The sequence below is a fragment of the Capra hircus genome, chromosome 13, assembly GCF_001704415.2.
Source record: "Capra hircus breed San Clemente chromosome 13, ASM170441v1, whole genome shotgun sequence".
Classification (NCBI taxonomy): Eukaryota; Metazoa; Chordata; class Mammalia; order Artiodactyla; family Bovidae; genus Capra; species Capra hircus.
The window spans coordinates 37,246,308-37,270,610 of record NC_030820.1 but is presented as its reverse complement, the minus strand read 5'-3'; the positions used below and the strand labels follow the sequence as shown (position 1 = coordinate 37,270,610).

Sequence of the window (24,303 nt, the reverse complement as noted above, 5' to 3'; positions counted from 1 at the left end):
TTTCCCAGCACCACTTGTTAAAGAGATTGTCTTTACTCCATTGAATCAATATAGTGAAAATGAGTATACTACCCAAAGCAATTTACAAATTCAATGCAATCCCTATCAAGCTACCAGCCACATTTTTCACAGAACTAGAACAAATAATTTCAAGATTTGTATGGAAATACAAAAAACCTCGAATAGCCAAAGCAATCTTGAGAAAGAAGAATGGAACTGGAGGAATCAACTTGCCTGACTTCAGGCTCTACTACAAAGCCACAGTCATCAAGACAGTATGGTACTGGCACAAAGACAGACATATAGATCAATGGAACAAAATAGAAAGCCCAGAGATAAATCCACACACATATGGACACCTTATCTTTGACAATTTGTAACATTTTTAAAAGATCATTGCTAATATGCAAAAGCATAGTCCCCACTCTCTATTAACCTTACTTGCAATTTAAAGTCATCATGCAGAATTGGTAAGTGTGTGTTTAGGATTGGTAAAAGTGTATGAGCTTGAAAGTGTTAGTCACTCAATCATGTCTGACTCTTTGTGACCCTGTAGACTGTGGCCCACCAGGTTTCTCAGTCCATGGAACTCTCTAGGCAACAATACTGGAGTGAGTAGCCATACCTGTCTCCAAGGGATCTTCCTGACCCAGGGATCAACGGCACCCAGGAATCGAGTCCACATTGCATGGAGACTCTTTACCATCTGAACTACTAGGGAGGATATATTAAAAAGGTTGGAGAACTTTTGATTTGAAGTGTCTCTTACTCCCTGTGACTTACAACCTTAGATCCTTGCTAATAAACCACTTTCAGACACAGGGATGTGAAGTCACCAAATAGAAGTCACTAAACCACAGACAAGACATATTATAAATGGTGCCTGGAACCTTGCTCTGAGAAGGACCATGAGCATGGGCCTGATTTCTGCACTGTCAGTCACCAGCTGTCCTCAGGCCATCCGAAAAGGCAGTAGCTATATAGGACAGGGAATTCTGCTCAATGTTATGTGGCAGCTTGGACAGGAGGGGAGTTTGAGGGAGAATGGATACATGTATGAGAGTGGCTAACTTGCTCTACTGTGCACCTGAAACTATCATAAAGTTTTTAATGGGCTATACTCCAATATAAAATAAAAAGTTAAAAAAAAACAAAGAGCAGTAGCATTACATGTGCCAGCTATTGCCTCCCTTTCTATAGCTGCTGCTGCTTCTGCTAAGTCGCTTCAGTCCTGTCTGACTCTGTGCGACCCCACAGACGGCAGCCCACCAAGTTCCCCCGTCCCTGGGATTCTCCAAGCAAGAACACTGGAGGAGGTTGCCATTTCCTTCTCCAATGCATGAAAGTGAAAAGTGAAAGTGAAGTCACTCAGTTGTGTCCGACTGTTAGTGACCCCGTGGTCTGTAGCCTACCAGGCTCCTCCCTCCATGGGATTGTCCAGACAAGAATACTGGAGTGGGTTGCCATTGCCTTCTCCCCCTCTATAGCTAGTAGATACTAAATTCATCTCTGATGGATTGATCCAAGCATAAAAATATAAACAACAGAATGGTTTCCCCCCAACTCATTTTCTGAACCCGAACACGACCACCCCCCCAAGTAAGTCTTCCCGTGTAACGAGTTATAAGAATATTCTTTAAACAAAAACAAAAGCAAAGTGGAGGTGTCCTCTATCTTAAATAATTTCATTTGCAAACTTGTTCTTGAAAGTTTAATTTTAAATGGGCTAAAGTCCTCCAGGACTAATGAGTGCTTAGGGTAATGAAATTCTTCATTGCCAGCGGTGAAATCCCCAAGTGTCCAATTGCCTCAGACACAGTCATCGTGAGTCAGGCAAGGATGATCCTTGCCTGCTAAGGCACCAATGACTCAAGACACAGTGGACACTCTGACTAGTAAATGAGATTTTTCACAATTATCAAGTGATTTTCAAAAATCCTCATCCATCATGGCTTGTTATTACAAAGCCTGGATGGTACCACAGATCAGATCATGGTCTTTGCTTACTGGTTTACAAAAACAGTTAAAAAAATTAATTAAAAATAAATAAATAAAAACTACTATTGCAAGTGATTATGGGAGGAAGGCAAGTCAAAGTTCAGGCCCATAGCACTGGGAGGTTCTGTGTTCCAAACAGTAGGGTGCTGGAATCCTGGAGGTGATTCCTGCTTGGCAGAAGGAGAATGTGAATATATCATCCTTCCCAGGAGTATAGGATAAGTTCATTAAAAAGTCACCCTTGGGAGAAATGTTATGCCTAGTATTTCCTTCAGTATAGCTAGGGGCCTGGGGAAGAGGAAAACAGAGTGAGGGGGATTAGAGAAAATAAAACTAGCCATGAGTTAATAATCATAGAAGCTGGATGGTGATATTTACAAGAGATTTCACTCTAGTTTTGTGTATTCTGATGTTTCCTATAGCAAGAAATAGATTTTAAAGGCAAAGGGCACAGGGACTTCCCTGGTTGTCCAGCGGCTAAGACTGCACTCCTAATGCAGGGGGCCCAGGGCTCGCCCTGGTGAGGGAACCAGATCCCACTGCTGCTACTAAGACTCAGCACAGCCAAATAAATAAAAAACATTAAAAAGAGTAATAAAGTTTTAAAATTAAGTCATAGGGCATAAAAAGAGATAAAGAGAACTGGGGCTTTAGTGTGGTGCTCATGAAGCTATTAGTTTTGGGGGATACGCTTCTGAGGAGCCTGCAGTGTCCCGTGAGGAGGCCAGAGAAGCCTGAATCACTGAGTGCTAAGTATACCCAAGGTTGAAACAATGCAAGGAAGCATAATGCCTGTTAAGCAGTCACCTGGGCTTCCCTGGTGGCTCAGACAGTAAAGAATCTGCCTGAAATGCAGGAGACCTGGGTTCAATCCCTGGTTTGGAAATATCCCCTGGAAGAGGGCATGGCAATCCACTCCAGTATTCTTGTCTGGAGAATCCCATGGACAGACGAGCCTGGTGGGCTACAGTCCTTGGGCCTGCACAGAGTCAGACACGACTGAATGACTAACACCCACATATGTTTAAGGCACTGTGTTCAGGTTTTGTGTGTATTAATTCTCAACCTAATCTCCTGAAATAAGTGTGGACATTATAATCCCCATTTTGGAAACTGAAGCACAGCAAGATTGTCATGTGTGCAAGGTCACACAACTGGTGAGACAGGAGACAGGACTTGCCACCAGTGAGGGGGATGGTTACAGGCACTGCCTCATAGTAAAGGAGAGTGTGGAGAAATGCAAAACTCTTGTCATCTCTGCCTGGGGAAATGGGGACAGGCCTCCTTGAAGAGGTGGCTTTTGGTCCCGGATCTAAACGAAGGTACTAGGCAGACTTTGGAGGAGGGGTGAGTGCATTCTGGGGTGAATAGGGTATTAACAGAAATTAGGCAAAGAAGCAGAGGCAAGGGGTACAGAGTGTTCAGTAGCTGGATAACTGGTCCGGGAGTTAGAGGCTGGCGCACAGGTCAGCAATCTGAGAAGGCTCCGTGGAGGAGGCAGGCATGAAAGGTTTGGACGATTGCTAGGAGAAGAGAAGAGCTCTTGTGGTTGCATGGGGTGGGCACACAAAAGGACCCTCCAGGCATGCTGCTGCCTGAGGTTCTGAGAGCCTTGAGCCCTTGTCTCTGGCCAGAGCAATATTTCCTGTCCAGGAGGCATGAGTCTCTGGTCAGCTGTGCAGCCCCGAGACCTGCCAGTTTCTTCAGGCATTCTCTTCTGGGCCTGGAGAAGGAAATGGCAACCCAGTCCAGTATTCTTGCCTGGAGAATCCCGTGGACAAAGGAGCCTGACGGGCCATGGTCCATGGGGTCGCAAAGAGTTGGAAGCAACTGAGCGACTATCACTCACTCACTCACTGTCTTCTGGGCATGGGCATAAAACCCAACACCCCATCTTTGTTCTGCAGACTCGGGCTCTTGGATAAGACAGTTTCAGCATCAAAACGCCCACGAAGGGCTGACAGGTACTGACCGGCAATGGGCTTGCTGCTGCTGTCGCAGCTCCAGCCAAACCCCCTGGCCACAGAGGCTGGTCAGAACTCCGAGGCAGTGGCTGCCCAGGAAAGCTCATGCTCTCCATCACGGTCTCCTCACCACCGTGGAAAGTAAAGGAGAGGGTGGGACGAATGGAGAGAGTAGCATGGAAACATATACATTACCATGTGTAAAATAGATAGCCAGTGGGAATTTACAGCCAAGGACTTTTTCTGAAGGCAAACTTCATACATGTGCAGGACAGCTTTTAGAGGAGATGTGTATTAGAACCCCTTGCCCTGTGCTTAATTTGATTTTGTTGGTTTCTTCCTTTTTCAGCAGAGAAAGTGTATTTATTCTACTGCAAACCATTTAATAATTACATGTGGCATCTGCGCTCCAGGGATGTATTTGAAACACAGTTGAGGAATTTGGAAAAGGAGTATAATTTCCTCCTCGCTTGCAGTCAGAGAAATACAGACTTGGGCCAAGCCAAATAATAATAGTAGCCACGGTAGCAACAATGACCCGAACCACAAGAAGGCAGAAATAACACATATTTAATAAGCCTCCATAATACCCAACCCAGCTACAGCTGACTGGTCAGGATCCAGCATCACATCTTTTTCTTGCTGGCATTCCATAAATATTGATTGGCTGGTTGATGGATAGGTGGCACACCTTCTCAGCCAGGCCAAGATGTTGAGTGGCCTTGACATCTGTCCATTTGAGGGCTGCCAGCTTCTCCCTAGGCTTGCAGCCCATGCTTTGTCAATAATCTTCCAACCCTGCTGGGTTTTAGGTCAGTGTTTGGTGATGCATTGCAGATCCAAAGTCTATTACCATGCTGCTGTCCATAAAAATCTCTCTTGCATAGCATTTCTTTGACAGGCGTGTACCACTGAAAAGTCATCCCCACCATCGGCAATATTTACGGAGCATCACTGGGTGCAGCGTGCTCTATCCATTACGTCCTAAAGAGTAAGAGATTCTGGATTCGATGCAATTCCTGGTTACAAAAAGTTTACTATAAATTCAGGAAGAGAGAAGATATTTATTATTCAAACAACCAAAATGAAGGGAAGGAAGGATAAATGGATGAGAAGGATCGTCTATCTCTAGGTGAATGTATTTGATTGATAGCATTAGTTAAACCTTCAAATAAGAAAGATTTTCAGTGATTAACTTTTTTAAATTAAAAGTCATATTTCATTTTGAAGAACCCAATGCGACAGGCCAAAAAAGAACATGTGAGAAAAATGTCCTCTCTGGTTGGCTATTAGCACAGTGATAGAAACCAATACTTTACTCTGGTGACATCTAATGGTTTAGAAATAGATGAACATCTTTCCCTTTCATCTTCATGGACTAATTCTGAAATCACCTCCTGGATAATAAAATCCAAACTGCCTTCAAAGACCTAATCTAAGTTTTTCTTTCATGTGAGCATTGAGACTACCTCATAAGCTGATATTAGCTCAAAGTTTGCTGCTTGTAATCAACCCTCTCTCTATCCAAACCAAAGCACAGTGAAATCCAACACAGTTGAACGTGGAGAGCTCTTCTGAGCCACTGAAGAAATTCCACTAGGACTTCTCGGTGACCCAGACGGTAAAAAATCTGCCTGCAATGCAGGAGACCCAGGTTCAATCCCTAGGTTGGGAAGATCCCCTGGAAAAAGGAACAGCAACCCACTCTAGTATTCTTGCCTGGAGAATCCCATGGACAGAGGAGCCTGGTGGGCTACATCCCATGGGGTCGCAAAGAATCGGACACGACTGAGCGACTAATACTTTCACACTTTCTGAGTCACTGGAGAAATACCACAAAGTTCCGAGTTTTTCTTTTTCTATTCCCCTACCAGGATTATACAAGTTTTCATCATTTAAAATTTCCCCTTCAGCTAAAAGAAACAGACATAGTGCAGATTTGGGAGTAATGGAGAGAGTAATATGGATTGCAATAGAGATATATAGGAATAATCATTTCTACTTTGGAAACTGTTTGCCATATTAGGGGGATTTTATGGTCCCCAGGTGGTAATTATTCTTAACAGAGAAAAATTCAGTAGATTATAATGGACAAATGCAGCAGTATATTATTAATTGCTTGGTATGAAATAAGAGATCCCTGAATTGAATCAGTTTTTCTTATCTGTAAAATGCGACTAAACTCCACCCTGAAGGTTTGCCTGAGGTACTAGGATATGCATACAGACTTGATACAGAGTGTGGCAAATGGTAGGCACCCTCTAAGCGCCAGAAAATCTAACTGTGAAATTCACGGAGAGAATTTCTATAGGATCTAAATCAGAGGTTCTCCACCTAGACAGAAAGTGAGGAAAGTTTATGCCAAAGGGATAAATGAATGTTCCTGCCATTTTTTCTCAGACATCCATTCTCTCATCTGAGCTTTTGAGGTTTGTTATTTCTTAAAAAAAAAAAAAAAAATCTAGGGAATTCCCTGGAGGTCCAGAGGTTAGGACTTACTTGGCACTTTCACTGCCAAGAGTGTGCATTCAATCTCTGGTTGGGGAACTAAGATCCCAAAAGCCACACAGCAAGGCCAAATTTTTTCTTTAAAAAATCTCTGCCAGTATAAGACAGAGGGATGTGCCCTTGTAATTACTGACTGCTTTGGCCACAATGAAGTCTAGGATGCCCTAACAGGTTGTGTTCAGAACCACACACTTTGCTTTGCTCAGAAAAAGTGGGAATTGGGCTGTGGACCATAACTTCACTACATATTTGCTCTGCTGTTTAACTTTCTTCTGTGACCAGTGTCTCCATAACAAATAAGGTAAATATTCTTTACCTGTCCTTTGTTCCCTCAAGGGTTCATTTTCCTCAAGGCATATTCTTTAAAATTAAAACCATATGGACTACAATAGGATACAGGTGGGTACATGATCAAAAGAGAGCTCATCTACCCTCCCTGGAGAATTGAAGGTGTCTTAAAAGAGCCACAGTAGAAGTGCTCGTTATAAGTTAAAGTTCTCTGAACAACATCCCTAACTGTCCTCTGAATCAATTTCCTGTTTTCTCTGCACACCACCATTACCTTAGTTTTCATCCTTAGCACCTCAGCAATGACCTTCTCATCTTAAAAAAAAAAAAGAAATATTTTATTGATTAAATAGCACATTCTGTTTAAAATCAAAACATTAGCCAAAATAACTTTGAAGAATCGGAAAGCAGATGCAATAGAACAGACTACTGAATCAGCAACACGGAGGATAAATAGAGAACCATTTACAGAATTCAGAACAATTTTTTTAAAGATACATAAAATGTAAATGAAGGCAGCAGACATGAACAGTCTATAGAGAAGTCTCTGCTGTGAATGATTCTCTTTTTGCTCTCCCAGAAAAACAACTACCATTTTGTTAATTATGTTATGTGTGTGATAATGCTCTAGTGGTTATTTAGGATATCATCATGTTTTAGAGATATATATTAAACAATTTTGGGGAAAAAAATCTATATTTTCCTTTAAACTCATTCACAAAAATGATTAATCAAATATGGTAAAATATTAACCGTACATGTATACACAACGTTAATCATTTGTATTTAACAAAAGAATGGAGATCGTTTAGTAGCTAAGTCTTGTCTAACTCTTATGACCCCACGGACTGGAGCCTGCCAGACTCTTCTGTACATGGGATTCTCCAGGCAAGAATACTGGAGTGGATTGCCATTTCCTTCTCCAAACAGAAGAAAACAGACACCCAAATGTCTATTATTAATAGGGTTCTGATGAATAAACCATAGTATACTCACAAAAAATCTAAGTTATGAGAAGCCCTTGACTTTGATAGACTTGAGTGTTGGCCATCTGGGATTCATTCTGTTATTCACCGAATTTGTCTATACTTTTTCAATATTTCCTGTTTTTAAAATAATAAACTGAGCTAAATCGGTTATCCCTCCAGCCTTGCTTGTCCAGCATATCAGTTATCTATTGCCTAATAATGCCTCATAACAAATCCCAGAATGAATAAGCACCGACATTGCTCACAAGTCTGCAGGTCAGCTGGACAGGTCTGTTGATCTGGCTGCCCGTGCATCCACGGTCGGATCGCAGGTGGGCTGGGGACTGGCCAGCTTAGATTGGCCTCTCACATTTCTGGGGGATGGCTGGCTATCAGCTGGGGTGACCAGCATGAAGGGTTACGGTCTCTCATCATCCAATGGGGCAGCCTGGGCTTGTCCACATGGCACCTGGGCAGTTTCAGGAGAAACAACAGTTGTGGTCCTCTTGGGGGCCAGGCTCATCTCTTCCACCACATCCTTTTGGAAATAACAAGTCATGAGGCCAGACTCAAGAGAGAAATGAGCTTCATCTCTTCATGGAGGAGCAAGAAGACCACACTGCCAGGGGCCTGGACATGAGCGGAAGAACGGGCTACTCTGGCAACATGACATACCCCTGACTCCTGCCACTTGCCCCCCAATGACCTTTGTCAGAGGAGGCCAAACAAGCCACCATAGGTGTCCCCTACCCCCACCAACAGCTATTCCCACTTTTGACAGAACATGTTTTATTCTAGAGGCAAAATGGAGCTACTGAATGTTCTTGAAAGCTGAGGGGCCAGGTGAATATGGAATTGGAAAATGATTTTCCCATCATTCAAGGGAGCGAGGACGTTTGCCTGAGATGATCAGGAAAACAGGACTGAGGGGAAGACATCTGAGGCTGCGGGAATGAAGTCCACAGAGGCCCGGGGCCTGGTGAAGAGGCCTGGTATCACCAACAGGGAGCCACAGCCACTTATAATTAATTGTCATCGCCTAATTTAGCAATGCTCTACCTGATAGCTCAGTTGGTAAAGGATCCACCTGCAATGCAAGAGACCTGGGTTCAATCCCTGGGCTGGGAAGATCCCTTGGAGAAGGGAAAGGCTACCCACTCCAGTGTTCTGGCCTGGAGAATTCCATGGACTGTGTATCCAGGGGGCTTCCCCGGTGGCTCAGCAGGTAAAGAATCCACCAGTAATGCAGGAGATGCAGATTTGATGCCTGAATTGAGAAGATCCCCTGGAGGAGGAAATGGCTACCCACTCCAGTAGTCTTGCCTGGAGAATCCCAAAGACAGAGGAGTCTGGCACGCTGGAGTCCATGGGGTCGCAAAGAGTCAAACGTGTTTCTTCCCAAATGTTCCTGTGGAGGAACCATGACCGGCATCTCCCCATTTAAAAGCCAAAATTAAAGACATGGAAGCCTTCAGTGTCTCTAGTCTGCTCAAGGAAGTTTGCACGATTTCGTCCTCCAGGTTTCCATGAGCAGTTTTAGGGCAGAGAAGGTTTGTTCCTGGATGGGAGGGTAGTGGGGGGTCCAGTCTCAGTCTCACTGCGTCAGGGAGCCTTGGTCTCAGACCTGGCCCAGGACCGCTGAGACTCAACTTGGACATTTGCGAAATAGAACAGTGCCTGCCCCCGCAAGGAGTAGAGGCGGTGAGGCCACAGAGGCAGTGAGCACATCACGCTCAGTCCACGGCAGGGGGCTGGTCGTCCTCTCACCCCTCAGAGCTGGGCTCCCTCCGCGGCAATGCTGAGGTCTCCTCCAACACAGTCATTATTGTTCCCGAGGGAATTCGGAGTCCTTGTGGTGTGTAACCTTCATGGAGGCAGAATTTGCTTTTGTTCATGTAGAGAAAGAAAATATGTATATTTCAATCCTCAGATGTGATTTCTTTTAATGGACTGATGTGGTAGGTTTGTGTGTCCCAGGAGGATGTAGCAACTAGTCTACACTGCAGAAATCAGGACTTTCTGGGCTATGCAGCCAATAAGCCCCTTCCCTATGTGCCCTCCTGCACCCACCGTGTAAATAGCAAGCAGGCAGCCCTCACTGCCATCACCTCCACAGGCCAAGCAGATGCTGTTCCAGCTGACTTCAAATTTGGCTGCTTCTTGGAGCGTTAGGAGGGCCTTGCAGGGTTGGGGCTGGTGGCTTGCAAGGACATGAACACTAGGCTCCTCCATAGCTGGGATGCTGTTTGGAGTCCAAACACACATTCTGATTGACTTCAAGCTTACGCTTGGTTCTGTTGCCATTTAACAAAAGGCCCGCAAACCTAGTGGCTTAAAAGAGAACAAACGCTTGCTTGCTTGCTCATCATGCTGTTAACGTAGGTGGGGCACCTGTCTCTCTCCATGCGCTGCTGATGGGGCGATTGGCTGGGTCTGGAGGAAGAAGACCTCCAGGGGCCTCCCCTCAGGTGCTGTCCGCTCATGCTCCCCTCGGGGCCTTGTCCGTGCCCAAGCTCCTCTGCGCACTCCACTGCATCCCGTGGGCCCAAGCCAGCCAGCAGGCGGCCTTGCTCAGTGGAGGGGAAGTGCTCACAGAAGGGAGAACTGTTTGGATCCCGTTGGTCTAATGGAAAAGGGAGCAGAAGGGAGAAGCTTAATGAAATTACAGTGTCTACTGCAGAACTATGTAGCTCCCAGTGCCCCCTGGGCCCCTGCACTAACATGAGCAAACCACTTGCATGCCTTCAGTGATGGGGAACTCACTCCCTCACAACGAAGTCTGTGCTGCCTTTGGACGTATGACAGTGTCTAGAACATGAGCCCTAAGAAGGCCTTGCTCAGAATTGTAAGCTTCAGGCCAGCAAACTTCGGAAAGATGGATCTAATGACTGTCCAGGGTTCTTAATCTGGTCAGCCTCAAAGTTTCTGTGGAGCCCTTGAAATTGAATGTGAAATGTTGCCAGTGTGTGCTTTTTGGTTCCCAGAGGAAGGTGGGGGTCTGCAGCACATCTCTTAAAGGAGCTGTGCTGTGCTTAGTCGCTCAGCCACGTCCGACTTTTTGCGACCCTATGGACTGTAGCCCGCCAGGCTCCTCTGTCCAGAGAGATTCTCCAGGCAAGGATACTGGGGTGGGTTGCCATGCCCTCCTCCACAGGTTCTTCCCAACTCAGGGATCGAACCCCAGTCTCCTGCATTGAAAGCAGATTCTTTACCGAAAGAGCCACCACGGAAGCCCAAGAATACTGGAGTGGGTAGCAGTTCCCTTCTCCAGGGAATCTTCCAGACCCAGGGATTGAACTCAGATCTCCCTCATTGCAGGCAGATTTTTTACTGTCTGAACCACCAAGGAAGCTTTAAAGGAGGCTAGAATCCAACAAAGGTAAATAATCTTTGTCCCACAGCTGACAGGCAGCATTCACTGCCTGGTGACCAGAACCAGCCTTGAAAATAAACACTAGCCCACAATTCTAGTTGCTCAAAAAAAAAAAAACCAAAAAAAAAAACCACCAAAAAACACAGTCAGCTATTTAGACTAGCACCAATCTGTGAATCTCATGTTCCCTTTTTGCAGAAAGCCTATGACTGCCTTCTGCAGGAAGACACTTTAGATTTTAAAGTAGAGATCACCTTTCAAGGTTGAAATGTTCCGAGGAGACTCTTCACAGGCTGGGAGGTGGAAGAGGTGAGAGGAGAGACTCAGACGGAAGATGCAGTGGCCTGGACTGGCTCCAGGCTAACAGAACCACTCAAAAGCATCAAACTGCTTCAACTGACAATTTAAGAAACCTTCTCCAAGTCGTCTGACCCTCTGTCTGACCCAGCTTCACTTCTCTCCGCAGCCACGGGAGGAGATGTGCCGGGGAGGTCTCTGCGGCTGCCAACAATAACATCTGCGGGGTCGGCATGGCCTACGGCTCCAAGGTCACAGGTAGGCTGGCCCGTCCCTGCCAGACATCCCCAGGAGGCGTCACACCCAGTCTCCGTCTGGCCAGGGCCCGGCAAAAACTCCCAGTGGGGCAAGAGAGCAGGGTTGGTACAATTTAGCAAGGGTGGAAAAAAAAATATTTTAATTTAACCTGTATGGTAATATCAGTAAACTTAAAAAATTTTAAGGTGCACAGATCATGAGCCCACAGGTCAATGAAGTTTCACAAGCCAACCACACACACTTAACCGTCAAGAATCAAAACATCATCAGCACCCCAAAGCCTTCCTTGTGTACCCCTCAGTTGCTGCCCACACACGCAGGAACAGTCATGACTCTGGCTTCTAACAGCAAACACGGGTTATTCCCAGTTTTTGAACTTAATGTGAATGGAATTGTCCTGTCTGTACTCTTTGTGTATCAGTATCCTTAATATCGTTTAAAAAAATTCTATCAAAGTGTAGTTGATTTACAATGTTGTGTTCGTTTCTGATGTATAGCAAAGTGGTTTGGTTACACGTATGTGTGTGTGTGTGTGTGTGTGTGTGCACGCATGCGCACACACGCATGCATAAGTGCTTAGTTGCTCAGTCGTGTCCAACTCTTTGCGACCCCATGGACTGTAGCCCACCAGGCTCCTCTGTCCACGGGATTTTCCAGGCAAGAATACTGAAGTGGGTAGACTATCCATTCTCCAGGGGATCTTAGGGTCTTCTGCATTGCAGGTGGGGTCTTTACCAGCTGAGCTACCAGGGAAGCCCATATACATATACACACACATACATATATTTTTTAATATTCTTTTCCATTATGGTTTATTACAAGACAATGAATATAGTTCCCCTGTGCTATACAGCAGGACCTTGTTGTTCATCCATTGTATATATAATAGTTTCATCTGCTAATCCCAAACTCCCAGTCCTTCCCCTTCCCAATACCCTCCCCCTTAGTAACCACAAGTCTGTTCTCTACGTCTGCGAACCTGTGTCTATTTCATAAATAAGTTAATTTCTATGGTATTTTCGAGTTCACATATAAGTGATCCCATGTTACGCTTACCTTTCTCTTTCTGACTTGTTTCACTTAGCGTGATAACCTCTAGGTCCACCATGTTGCTGCAGAAGGCACGATTTCATTCTTTTTTATAGCTGAGTAGTAGTCCCGTCTATGTGTATGTGTGTGTATATATATGTATACACCACATCTCTTTATCCATTCAACTTTCAGTGGACGTTTAGGTTTGTTTCCATGTCTTGGCTATTGTGAATAATGCTTCTATGAACACTGGGGCACCTGCATCTTTTCAGGTTACAGTTTTGTCTGGGTGTGTGCCCAGGAGTGGGATTGTCAATCATATGGCAGCTCTAGTTTGAGTTGTTTGAGTTTTAGTTTGTTTCCATAGTGACTGCACAAATTTGCATTCCCACCCACAGTGGAAGAGGGCTCCCTATATTTTCAAAGTATAGTTTTGTCCACGCATCCATAAGATGTACATAGAACTCAGATAAAGACGGCAGAAAACGAGGAGGGATGCACAAATTATTGCAAACATACTCCAAACTCTTCAAAATGCTCTTGGTGGCTTGTTTTGTTTGTACCAAGCATCGCAGTTTTAAGGGAAAATACTCTACCTAGAAGACTCTTTTTATTAAGTTCTACAGGAAAGATGTTTAACAAATTCCCCTTTATGGGGTCTTTAGAAACTGAGGGTGGCAGTTCACTAGAAACTTAGAAAGCAACACCTTCCCCCTGCCAAAAATGAAAGGGAGAGAGAAGACGAATGAGGGGATAAGATGCTAGAGAAGGAAGTGGCTCCTCATTCATTCCAAGTTTTGCATCAAATTTGATTCTTAATTTATTCAGGCTGAGTCACCCAACCTTGTTTTTCTTTTTTTACAACCAGCTCTATGTGTGTGTGTGTGTGTGTGTGTGTGTGTGTGTGTGTGTTTTCCTGGTGATTTACTGGAACCATAAACATACTTTGTGCTGACACTTGCATTTCCAGGGACCTAAATAAAGCAAGAGAAACCTATACAAATCCATCATTAACCTCCTTCAGCACTGTCTGCTAAGGTCTTCCTGAGGTGGGTGCTGAATTTCACAGAAGAATACATCCGGAGCGTTCTGAAATGTAACCTGGGAGGCTTTGCCCCTCGGGTTTCAGCGATCTGTGTTTGGTGAGCCTCCAAAAAGCTGGCAGCAAAATGTCAGAGGCTGCTATGAGCTCAGGGGAAAATATAGCACCCAATTAATATTCGATAAGCCAGGCTCACACGTTCGCTGCTATCTGAATGGGGGGAGGGGCGGTTTCCTATTCACAAGACAGGGTGGAAGCAATGGAAAATTTCAAACCTGGATTCCTCACTCACAGGGAGGTTTTCCAAAGAGTTTTAAAATTTTCTTCATGCCCACAGTAACTGGGTTTTTGAACAAGGGTTCTTAAAACTACTTACTGCAAAAATGAAGAGTTGCGATTAGTTCACGGCATTCGGGATCCACTGGGGTCTGTTTCTTCATTGGCTTCTTTTTCTCTCGTAAGTTGTGCTCTGAAAGCATTTGAGTGTTAGTCGATCAGCTGTGTTCAACTCTTTGCAACCCTACTGGGTTGTAGTCCACCCGTCTCCTCTGTCCATGGGATTCTCCAGGCAAGAATATTGGAGTGGGTAGCCATTCCCTTCCCCAGGGGATTTTCCTGACCCAGGGATTGAACTCGGGTCTCCTCCAGTGCAGGCAGATTCTTTCACCATCTGAAACACCAGGGAAGCCACAAAGTACCTAATTCTCTGGCTCTTTTTGTTTGAATTCCTTAAAAGCAAACCTGAGGCAAGGATCTGGGTGCAAGGAATTTATTTAGGAGGCAATTCTGGGAAGCCAGTGAGGGAAAGAGAAAGGAAGATAGTGGGAAGACGGACCAACAGAAGGTGTGTAGGTGAGCTGGGGCTTCAGGGGACTGTGGGGACACCCCCTCAGCATTGCCCTCCCCGAGGGGAGGAGGCTGGGAGTTTAACCATCAACTCCCATCTGTCTTCAGTGGAGAGGTAGGGGTCCTCAGCCATGAACCCCTGGCCTCTCCAGCCTGCAGCTCACATGGACTGAGCTCCATCCCCAAGGCAGAGGACACGCCCAGGCAAAGACCCCCCTCCACTCACCCCAGACGGGGCCAGCAGGGCCAGGTGGGGTGTGCCAGCCTCTGACTGACCTCTGATCCCCAAGGCAAGCGAGTGCAGCCTGGCACCTCAAAGACAGAACCTGACTGGTGTCTGTGAACCCCGACAGCTCACAGGTCTCACAACAATGCTCTGAAAATCCAGAAACGAAGCCCAGAGCCAGTGGGAGGCATTGCAGCCACACAGAGACCCTGAGCAAAGGAGCCGCCTTTTTCCACTCCCTTAACCCAGCTTGGCTCCTTTGTATCCATTCCTATGGGTCCTAAGTGCTCAGAGCCAGGCAGGTCTAGTCCCATCCTGTGTGCATCTAGACATCCCAGGGACCTCTGGACTCCGCTAGAGGAGCAGAAGGGATACTTGCTGACGAACCCCTGGAGAGGTACTCAGGAATCACAGCGGAAGCAGAATTCTGCCTTTGAGACTTGGGGAAACATTTTGCTCATCCTGGCTATCAGTTCCAAAAGTTGGCTGGTTTTCATTCTAAATAAGGAATCAATTCCGAAAGCTGGCTGGTTTTCATTCTAAGCGAGCTATACCCTCTAGAGAATCTTTTCAGGAGCTTTCTGAGCTGGGGTCTGGGGCGCCACCTGGTGGCCAACCAAGATCACCACAAGTCTCAAGGAGTTGAGTTAGCGGGACAACGTCCTGAAGGACCTCTGTGTGTGCGAAGTTGCTTCAATCATGTCCAACTCTTTGCGACCCTTTGGACTGTAGGGGCTCTGGCGCTTGCTCTCTACTCTCTCTTTCTCTCTCTCTCTCGTAGTCGCTAAGTCACGTCTGATTCTTGCGATCCCATGAACTGTAGAGTCGTGTCTGACTCTTGCGACCCCATGAACTGTATGTAGCCTGCCAGGCTACCCGGTCCATGGGATTCTCCAGGCAAGAATATTGAGGTAGATTGTCATTTCCTTGTAGGGGCTCTAAGTTGCCTTATCCTGAAGACCCACTGGCATTTACATAATGATAACAACAATAATAATAGCATTTTGACTCTTTCAACAAGTCAGGCAGGATGCCAAACCCTTTACTCACTTTACTCTCTTTGCAACTTTATCGCACACTGTTGCGTATTTTATATACGTGTTCCTGCTAAGTCGCTTCCGTCATGGCTGACTTTGCATGACTGTGTCATGTCTGACTCTTCGCATGACTCTTCGCCACCCCATGGACTCCTCTGCCAGGCTCTTCTGTCCATGACATTCTCCAGGCAAGAATACTGGGATGGATTGCTACCCCGTCCTTCAGGGGATCTTCCCACCCCAGGGATCAAACCTGCATTGCTTAGGTCTCCTGCATTGGCAGACGGGTTCTTCACCACTAGCACCACCTGGCAGAACACGAACATGTTTACTATCTATTATTATCCCTATTGAACACGGGGCCACACAGCTAGTAAACTGTAGGACCGTGTAGCACCCAGAGCAGCCTGGGCCCCTGCATTAACATGCAGCAACAGCTTGCATGCCCTCAGTGATGGGGAAGTCACTCCCTCACAAGGAAGTCTGTTCTGCCTTTGCGCGTGTGACTCTTAGAAATGTCTTCCTGAAGATGAGCTCTCTCTTGATTTTTGTTGCCTTTTCCATGAGCACAGTTGTTTCCACCTCTTCTAGGTAACACTTGGCAGGAAGGGAGGAAAATTCCAATCAGTCCAACTCCTATACATTCTCTGTAACATGCAGACCTGTACATTTGAGATGCCCCAAAGTCTTAGCACTGTCTCAAAACCTTCAATTCAGTTCAGTCACTCAGTCATGTCCGACTCTTTGCAACCCCATGGAGTGCAGCATGCCAGGCCTCCCTGTCCATCACCAACTCCCAGAGCTTGCTCAAACTCACATCCGTCGAGTCAGTGATGCTGTCCAACTTCAATTTTTTTTTAAGTTTAATTATTTACATTTCTTATCCACTTATTTACTTTATAAATTTTGAAGAGAAAAGTTAATTTCCATTTAAAAAAGTTTTAAACATGGCTGTCTCAGACAGTAAAGAATTTGCCTGCAATGCCAGAGACCCGGGTTCAATAACTGGGTCAGGAAGATCCCCTGGAGAAGGCAGTGGCAACCCACTCCAGTATTCTCGCTTGGAGAATCCCATGAACAGAGAAGCCTGGTGGGGCTTCCACCAGGACCCCAAGTTCATGGGGTCCCAAAGAGTCGGACACGACTGAGCGACTAATGCACTTATCAAAGTAACTCTTTAAGAAGACAGCCTATTTCTTTCCTTAGTTTTAGCATTTAAACCAACGTTTGGCATCTTCAGTCAAAGGGATCGAGACAAAATAATCAAAATTGAAAAAGTCTTATACGATTTCACAAAGTCCAATAAATGGACATGAAATATAATGAACTCTTCAATTGATATTTCTTGCAAGTTTGTCAGATATTTACTTCTAGAAGTATGAAACATGCTCAAACTGCATCAAGCCTTTTGGGAGATACTGTCTCTTGCCTCCAGTGCCTTCCAGGACTCAGCAGTCATGACCAGGGGGTCTACCAGACGCCAGTCCTGCTGAGGGTGGGAGGATGCAGCCATGAGCCAGCAGACAAGATGCCTGCCTTCACACAGCTTTGAGTCTAAGGGGCAGACCCAGACCAGGAGCAAACAGACACAGTAATATCAGATCATGATGCCAGGGGGATGACTCAAGGGTGGGTCCTGTAGCATCACTTCTGCGGAGCCCCTCAGAGCAGCCCCGGGAGGGGGCCAGGCCAGGTGGCATTGGCCTTACCTGCCTTCCTCTGAAGGCAGAGCAGGTAGGCTTATGCACCTGCTGTGGTCTCCGTACAAGCTCACCTTTCATAACAAGAGGAGAGGCAGAGGATTTAGCACAAATCCTTGGGCTGTGGAGGCCCTAGAGCCCAGGACTGCGATCGAGCAGTGCAGCAGGCAAGAGGCTCAGACTCTGAAAGGGAGGAGGGAACCGCCGAGTCACCACGAGTCATGATGGTAGGGACAGAAATGCTGACGTGCCTGTCATCTTGCCATCACGTCGCATCAGCCAGCAGAGCATTTTGCAGATGGTAGGATGCTGAGTCCTGGCTCCCTGGGCTTCCCTGTTTCTCTCCCTTCCCCCGGCCCGGACTCGGTAGCTCCTAGAGCATTGGACAGAGTCCCTCCCTAAAAACCCTTGGGTCACCCTGAGCCTTGGTCTTGGCCCCTAATGCTGCTGTTGCCTGCAAACATTAATCTGTATCTCATTCAATTCATGCATACCTCACTCCTCCCAGGCTTAATGAGATTAAAAGAATGCCCAGGCCCTGGCCCCTGAATACAAATGAGAACTTGGCTCCCAGCCTGTGGCCATCCCCGCCTAGATGCCAAGCAGTCAGGGCTGGCATTCTGGGCGGCACAAAGGCAGCCAGGGTGGGATGAAGAGGGAAAGAGGCAAACACAGGAGCTGCAGAGAGAGGGCAAAGGGCACCAGCTGGTGACAAGATTCAGGGGGGACAGTCCAGGCCCACTTTGGCCGGAGTTGAAATTCTCCTCTCTTCCTGTGGAGGCAAGCTGCTCAGGGCTGGTCATCTGGGCACTGGATGACTTCAAGACCATCTGAGCCTTCTCCTGGCAGTGAATCCCGTCTCCCTGCAAAGTCTCCCCCTTCACAAAGTGGATATGACTTAGGAGAAGAAGCTGTGCTATTCAGTTGATTCCGTAAACTGTTGGCCACCTTTGTTAAATAGGTTTTTTTTTTTCTTAATGGGCAGAATATAGTTGGACCAAGAGCAAAATGTGGAATTTTGGATTTTCTATCCCTAGTGAAATGAACCGTAAAACTTAGCTTCTGGAAAGTTCAAACCAAAGACTATGCTTATTCTGTAGGAGATTTTTTTCCAGGAGAAAGAATGTTAACTAATAATTAGTTAACGCTGGCAAAAATGGTGACCTGATTTATGCGTAGAGGATGGAAAAGTCTGGACCTGTTATGTCTGTTTGGGGGAAAATCAACTAAAAGGTGGCCCAGGCACAGTGTTTAGGAAATACTTTCCAGATGACCCTGTAATTGGCTTTAAGATAGGGAGCGCTGTTCCCTGCAACTAGAAAGGAAAATTAAGGCGGGCCTCTAACTTTGCTCAGCTCTCAGCAGTTAGTTCTCAGGAACTGTCTGTCGATTTTAGGAAGTGGTGTCATGTACACAGGTAGCCAACATACATGACTCTTCCTTCTTTAAGTTGGTGCACACACCACGTTTCAGGCTGGCCCTTGTGTAATAAAGTCCTCGGACCACTGGGGGCAAGTAAGAATTGTGGGAAGCTAGGCTCCGCCTGTATACAGCTCAGGCCTTCACTCCAACTTCCAGTGAAAAGACTGACCAACACTTACCAACACTCTAGGCTCCTTGACTAGAAACAGTGTATGGAGCAGAGAACAACACTGCTTCCAACAGCCGATATTCTGAGGGTAACGGTGAAGGAACAAAACCCCTTTCCGCTGGCTGCTGCTCAGTGAACCCCCAAGAGGTATTTTTTAAGCAGTCCCCGGGAGGGAGGGTGCTGTGAACCCCAGTTCCCCAGATGCTCAGGCCTGAGAACAGAGGACCTCTTCCTCCAGGGTCCCTGGACACACAGACACACAATCACACAATCAAAGAAAAGCTCCCAGGAGGAAATCACTCCTTCCAGGCATCTGGGTAGCACAAACTTTACAAAGGTGACCCCGGGGGGAAAGAGGTGTCTTCTGCACCCATTTCAAATACCCTTTAGAATTACCTCTTGGACATTTCTGTCACCCCAAAGCTCCTTCTCAGTTATGATGCCACTGAGAGTTCCTCTTAGACCTGACCCTCTTCTGCCCCCTGTCCCCTGATCTCTGCCCTCTGCCCTCTAGAATCTGTCCTCAACTATCTGAGAGCAATTGCCTCCCACCATACTGTCATGCACAGTAGGTTTACTTCTCCTTTGAAAGGTGTCCTCCATCAGCCCCCTAGTCCCTGGAGCAAGCTTCCACTTAGAAACTGGCCTCATTTAGGAATTCTAGCAACCTTTGTCAAGGGTATAAAATTGCCTCCCAATAGGAACATAAGAAAAGGGGTGGGTGAGGTGCAAGGAGATGGGGTGGGTGGTTCTGTGCACCTTCCTGACCCCCTGATCACCCCACTGTGTGAGGCTGCAGTCAGGGTCGCCCCTCCAGGGCTCAGGGACCTGTGGCAGACCCCCCAGCCACATCCAGGACCTAGCCCCCTTCCCCACCTTGTCTCCTGTGAACCCAGGACCCGCCCACAGTGCTTCCCTGCCCCGCGTGTCCACAGGTATCCGGATGCTGGACCAGCCCTTCATGACGGACATCATCGAGGCTTCCTCCATCAGCCACATGCCTCAGCTGATCGACATCTACAGCGCCAGCTGGGGCCCCACCGACAACGGGAAGACGGTGGACGGGCCCCGGGAGCTCACGCTCCAAGCGATGGCGGATGGCGTGAACAAGGTAAGGTCACTCCTGTGTCCTCACGGGAATGGGGCAGAATGGGACCGGGTGGGATGAGGTGTGTGGGGGTGGGGAATGATGGAAGTAATGATGGAGTGGAACAAGGGGCAGGGCGGGGGTGGAGCTGGGAACTGACACCTTGTGCCGTCGCTCAGGTCCTCTGAGAAACAGGCCCCAAAATGGCGTTCAAGGTGCAGACTTATTGGAGGAGTCGCCTGTGAAAGACAAAGGGGGGCAATGAGGCTCTTCAGAGGGCGAGGCTACCCTGGCCCCTGCGAAGAGGAGTGGGGAACAAGGGTGTCGCAGAGGGGCTGGGCTAGCGCCCCCACCGTACAGGCATAGCTGGAAGCAGCCCCAGGAGAGATGGATCTTTGTGCAAACCAGGGGACTTCAGGGCACAGCAGGGGAGCTGCATCCAGCTGCTCCCTCGGCTGGACTCAGCCATCCGTCCCGGGGATCAGCCCAGGAATGGACAGAGCCACGGAGAAGGGATCAAAGCAGCATCTCAAAGGAAGGCAGCCAGAGCCTTGGGGTCGCTGAGCAGGTCAGCAGCCCCTGGGGAGGGGAAGGAGGTGGCCTCTGGGATCTCAGGGCAGAGTCCACTGCTACTTAACACAGCCAGGCACCGGGGCAGAGTCTCCCTGGGTTCAGGCCCCTGGCCTGCTGCTCAGGGTCTGAGTGTCGTCCGAAGTGGCCTGACCTCACGGCGTGTCAGTGTGCCTGCCTGTAATATAGCGACAACGGTGCATTTCTCCTGGGGTCACCATCAGATGTGAGATAGACATGCAAGTGCTGGGCCCCGGGAGGTGCCCTGCAAACCACCAGTGTGTCAGGGTCATTAGGGACCTTAATCAACTGCCCCCAAACTCCAAGGCATAAAGCAGCAGGTTTCCCTGGGCTTGTGGACTCTGTGGTCCAAGAATTCAGATGGGATCCTGGGGAGAGACTGTCTCCGCTCCAATCCCTGGGCCTTGGCTAGAAGGCAGGGGACTGGATCTCCAGGCTAGGTGTGTCCACCTGTCCCTGAAAGGGACTGGATTACTCACCCTTGATCCCACTGCAGCCGCTCCTCAGGGCACTTGATCGTTTTGTCTAAGTCATCTTAGTCTCTTCCCAGGACTGGACTTGATGTGGTGCCCTGTCCCCCATCTTGGCTGGTCTGAGACGCCGTGAAGGTCCCTGACACTGGAATGGCACAGTGCACTATACAGAGGGGGTTACTGATAGCATTGGGTAGTGGGGTAGGAAGTGATGCCGCTACCCCATCTCAGTGCCCAGACCCTTAGGAGTTTACAGGGTGAGACTTCTGACATATAGACAGCTACTTCCTTATTGAGTTATTCACGGTGTGGAAGGAGAGAGAAGGCTGCCCATGAAGCCCAGGATCAGGTGATAGCAGGGACCCAGGGGAACAGACCCCCCTCCCCATCAGACATGGATTTTCACAGAGAGGCATTTTTTTTGACACCCAGAGGCCAAGAGAGTCAAGGAGGAGGCGACATTTGGCCTCAGTCAGAATTTACAATGCAGATGGGCTCAGTGGAGTACCTCCTGGGGCGCTCCTGTCATTCTCCAGGAGCTTCTGAATGGCTCCATCACTTCCCTGGGCAGGGGAGTTCTCTCTCTTCCATCTGCGATGTCCCCTGCTGCAATTAAAAAGGCTCTTTCAAGTGTGATCCTTCTGCAAAGCATGCCAAGTACGCCAAAACTTAGAGAAAAAAAATTGTTATGACTTACCGTCAGACAACAGCATGTAAATATTTTACAAAGTGGAGAGTGGTGAAAAACACACAGCTTCTCATTTGAATCTCCCTCAAACTGTGGGAAAGACTCTTTCCTCGTTTCAAGGTAAAAATATTTTTGGACAAGTTTACAGACTTGTGTGAGCAATGGGGTGTTACACATGAGCACAGCCTTTCTCCCGCTTACTCAGCTCTCTGGTCCAGTCTAAAGGAAAGCACCCTCTGAAAGGTGATCTCTACCTAAACAAATTCCCTGGTGGCTCAGCTGGTAAAGAATCTGCCTGCAATGCAGGAGACCTGGGTCCGATCCCTGGGTTGGGAAGACCTCCTGGAGAAGGGAACGGCTACCCACACCAGTATTCTGGCCTCGAGAATTTAATGGACTCTATAGTCCATGGGGTTGTAAAGAGTAGGACACGATTGAGCAACTTTCACTTGGACCTAAACAAAGGTGTCAGACAATTACCTGTTCCACTAAAGCAGTTCTGATGCTTGTCTTTGAATTTTAGCATCGTGCAGACAGGTTTGTTTCACCAATATCGTAATGATGAAAAGCAAGAAGAGGGACTTACCCGGTGGTTTGGTGGGAGTCTGCAGTGGACGTGGCTTCAATCCCTGGTTGGGGAACTGAGATCCTGTGGGTCTCATAGGGCGGCCAAATGCATAAATAGATTAAAAAATTGTTTTTTAAAAAACAGGAAACAGAGGATAAGAGAACTTTTCAGGAATGTACCATGTGCCACAAACCACACCACTCCCAATCATATGACACCTTCTTCTCACATGCACATCACCTACCTGGCTCCTTAGGGATTTAAGTCAGTGTTTCCTAAATTTGCTCAGTAAACACTTCAGGGAGGAAGCAAGGAGCAGGCAGGGAGGAAGCAAGGAGCAGGCAGGGAGGAAGCAAGGAGCAGGCATGAAGGATGAGAGGGAAGCCTTTCCCCCTTTATTTCCCATCTTTCCTCTTTATAGTCTACATGCTGAATTTCCAGTAAAGACATTCTTCGCATTGCATATGAGAGTAGGTGACAGACAGAGATCCCTGAATTATGATAGCCAGGAACTGACTTCTCAGTTCAGGGTAACTCAGACACAGACCCTGAGACAACAGCTGAGTTCAAGTGGTTACTTTGGGAGGTGAATGGGACACCAGGAGTGAGTGGGGAGGTGTAACCTGGAAGAAAGGGGCCAAAAAGGATTTGTCTTCGAGTCAGCTACCACTGACGCGGGGACCCAGCTTGGATTAACTGGAGCTTAATTCCACGGGAAAACTGGGAAACTTTGCATAACACACGCCAAAGCTGGCAGTACGGTAGCTGGCAGAAAAGTCAGTGGTTGAGGTGGTTCCCAAGTGGTACCTTCAGCCCAGAGGCAGGTGTGCAAGGCAGCCTTCAGCCTCTTGGGAGAAATCCCTTACACCAAGACCTGACTGCGCTGACATCTGCAGACCCCCAGTGCGCAAGAAGCCATGAGGCAGAAGGACTGTGGGCGACAACCACTACCATCTGCCACAATCTCCAGAGTGCAGCTTGGGCAAAGCCTAGTTGAGCTTGGAGTCATCTTTCTCTGGGTAATAAAGGACCAACAAGGTAATGCATTTGTTGGTTAGAAAAGGGTGTAGCCCTTGCAGAGAGACTGATGGAGAACAAAGGGCTGTGGATACAGAGCACAGCATGTGACATCACTCTGACAACCAGAAGAGGAATTCAGAGACCACTGGAGGCTCTCAAATGTGACAGCTGACTCACGAACTTCTTTTCACATCTTAAGGAAATGTACCCAGGGCAACCCTGGCCCATCTTTGGCTCTGATGACTATACCCCAACCTCTTATTAATCACACCTCAGGGTTGCTATCAGAGGGAACACCTTAGGAATATTTAAAGATGAAGCAACAGAAAATGTCTGAGGTCCAGATGAGGCAAAGCATTGAATGCTTATTTCCTGAGCATGGCAAGGAGGGTTGCGAAGAGCACAGACACAGGTCCCAGATCTTGGAACTGAATTGTACATGGGGTCACTTGCAAGACCCTGGCTTGAAAGGCACCCTCCAGGAAGCAGTAGTGGGATGTGGGCAGGCTTCCCAGGGAGACAGTGATTAATCAGGATGAGCAAGGAGAAGCCTGGTGACCCTGCTGAAATTTAATCAGAGCAGCGGGTGGACATGGAGATGCAAGTGCCAGGCCTCTGGCCACAATGACGCCTCGTGCCAAGAAGCTCTCAGGACTCCTCCCAAGCCCTGATTAAGGCTCTGAAATGAAGGTTTCAGACAGAGGTTTCCAGCTGAGTGGCAGCTGCCGCTCTGTGGAATGCTTATCAC

The 24,303-nt window shown here is 47.4% G+C and overlaps 1 protein-coding gene across 1 annotated transcript in view; it reads left to right on the top strand.

Annotated features, from left to right (window-relative positions):
* Positions 1 to 24,303, top strand: part of PCSK2 (proprotein convertase subtilisin/kexin type 2) — a 57,298-nt gene that overhangs the window by 6,982 nt on the left and 26,013 nt on the right. Inside the window, exons 3-4 of the mRNA XM_018056853.1 lie at positions 11,566 to 11,654; positions 20,064 to 20,239. Of these exons, the coding sequence (XP_017912342.1) occupies positions 11,566 to 11,654; positions 20,064 to 20,239 (265 nt within the window). The remainder of the gene's footprint in view (positions 1 to 11,565; positions 11,655 to 20,063; positions 20,240 to 24,303) is intronic.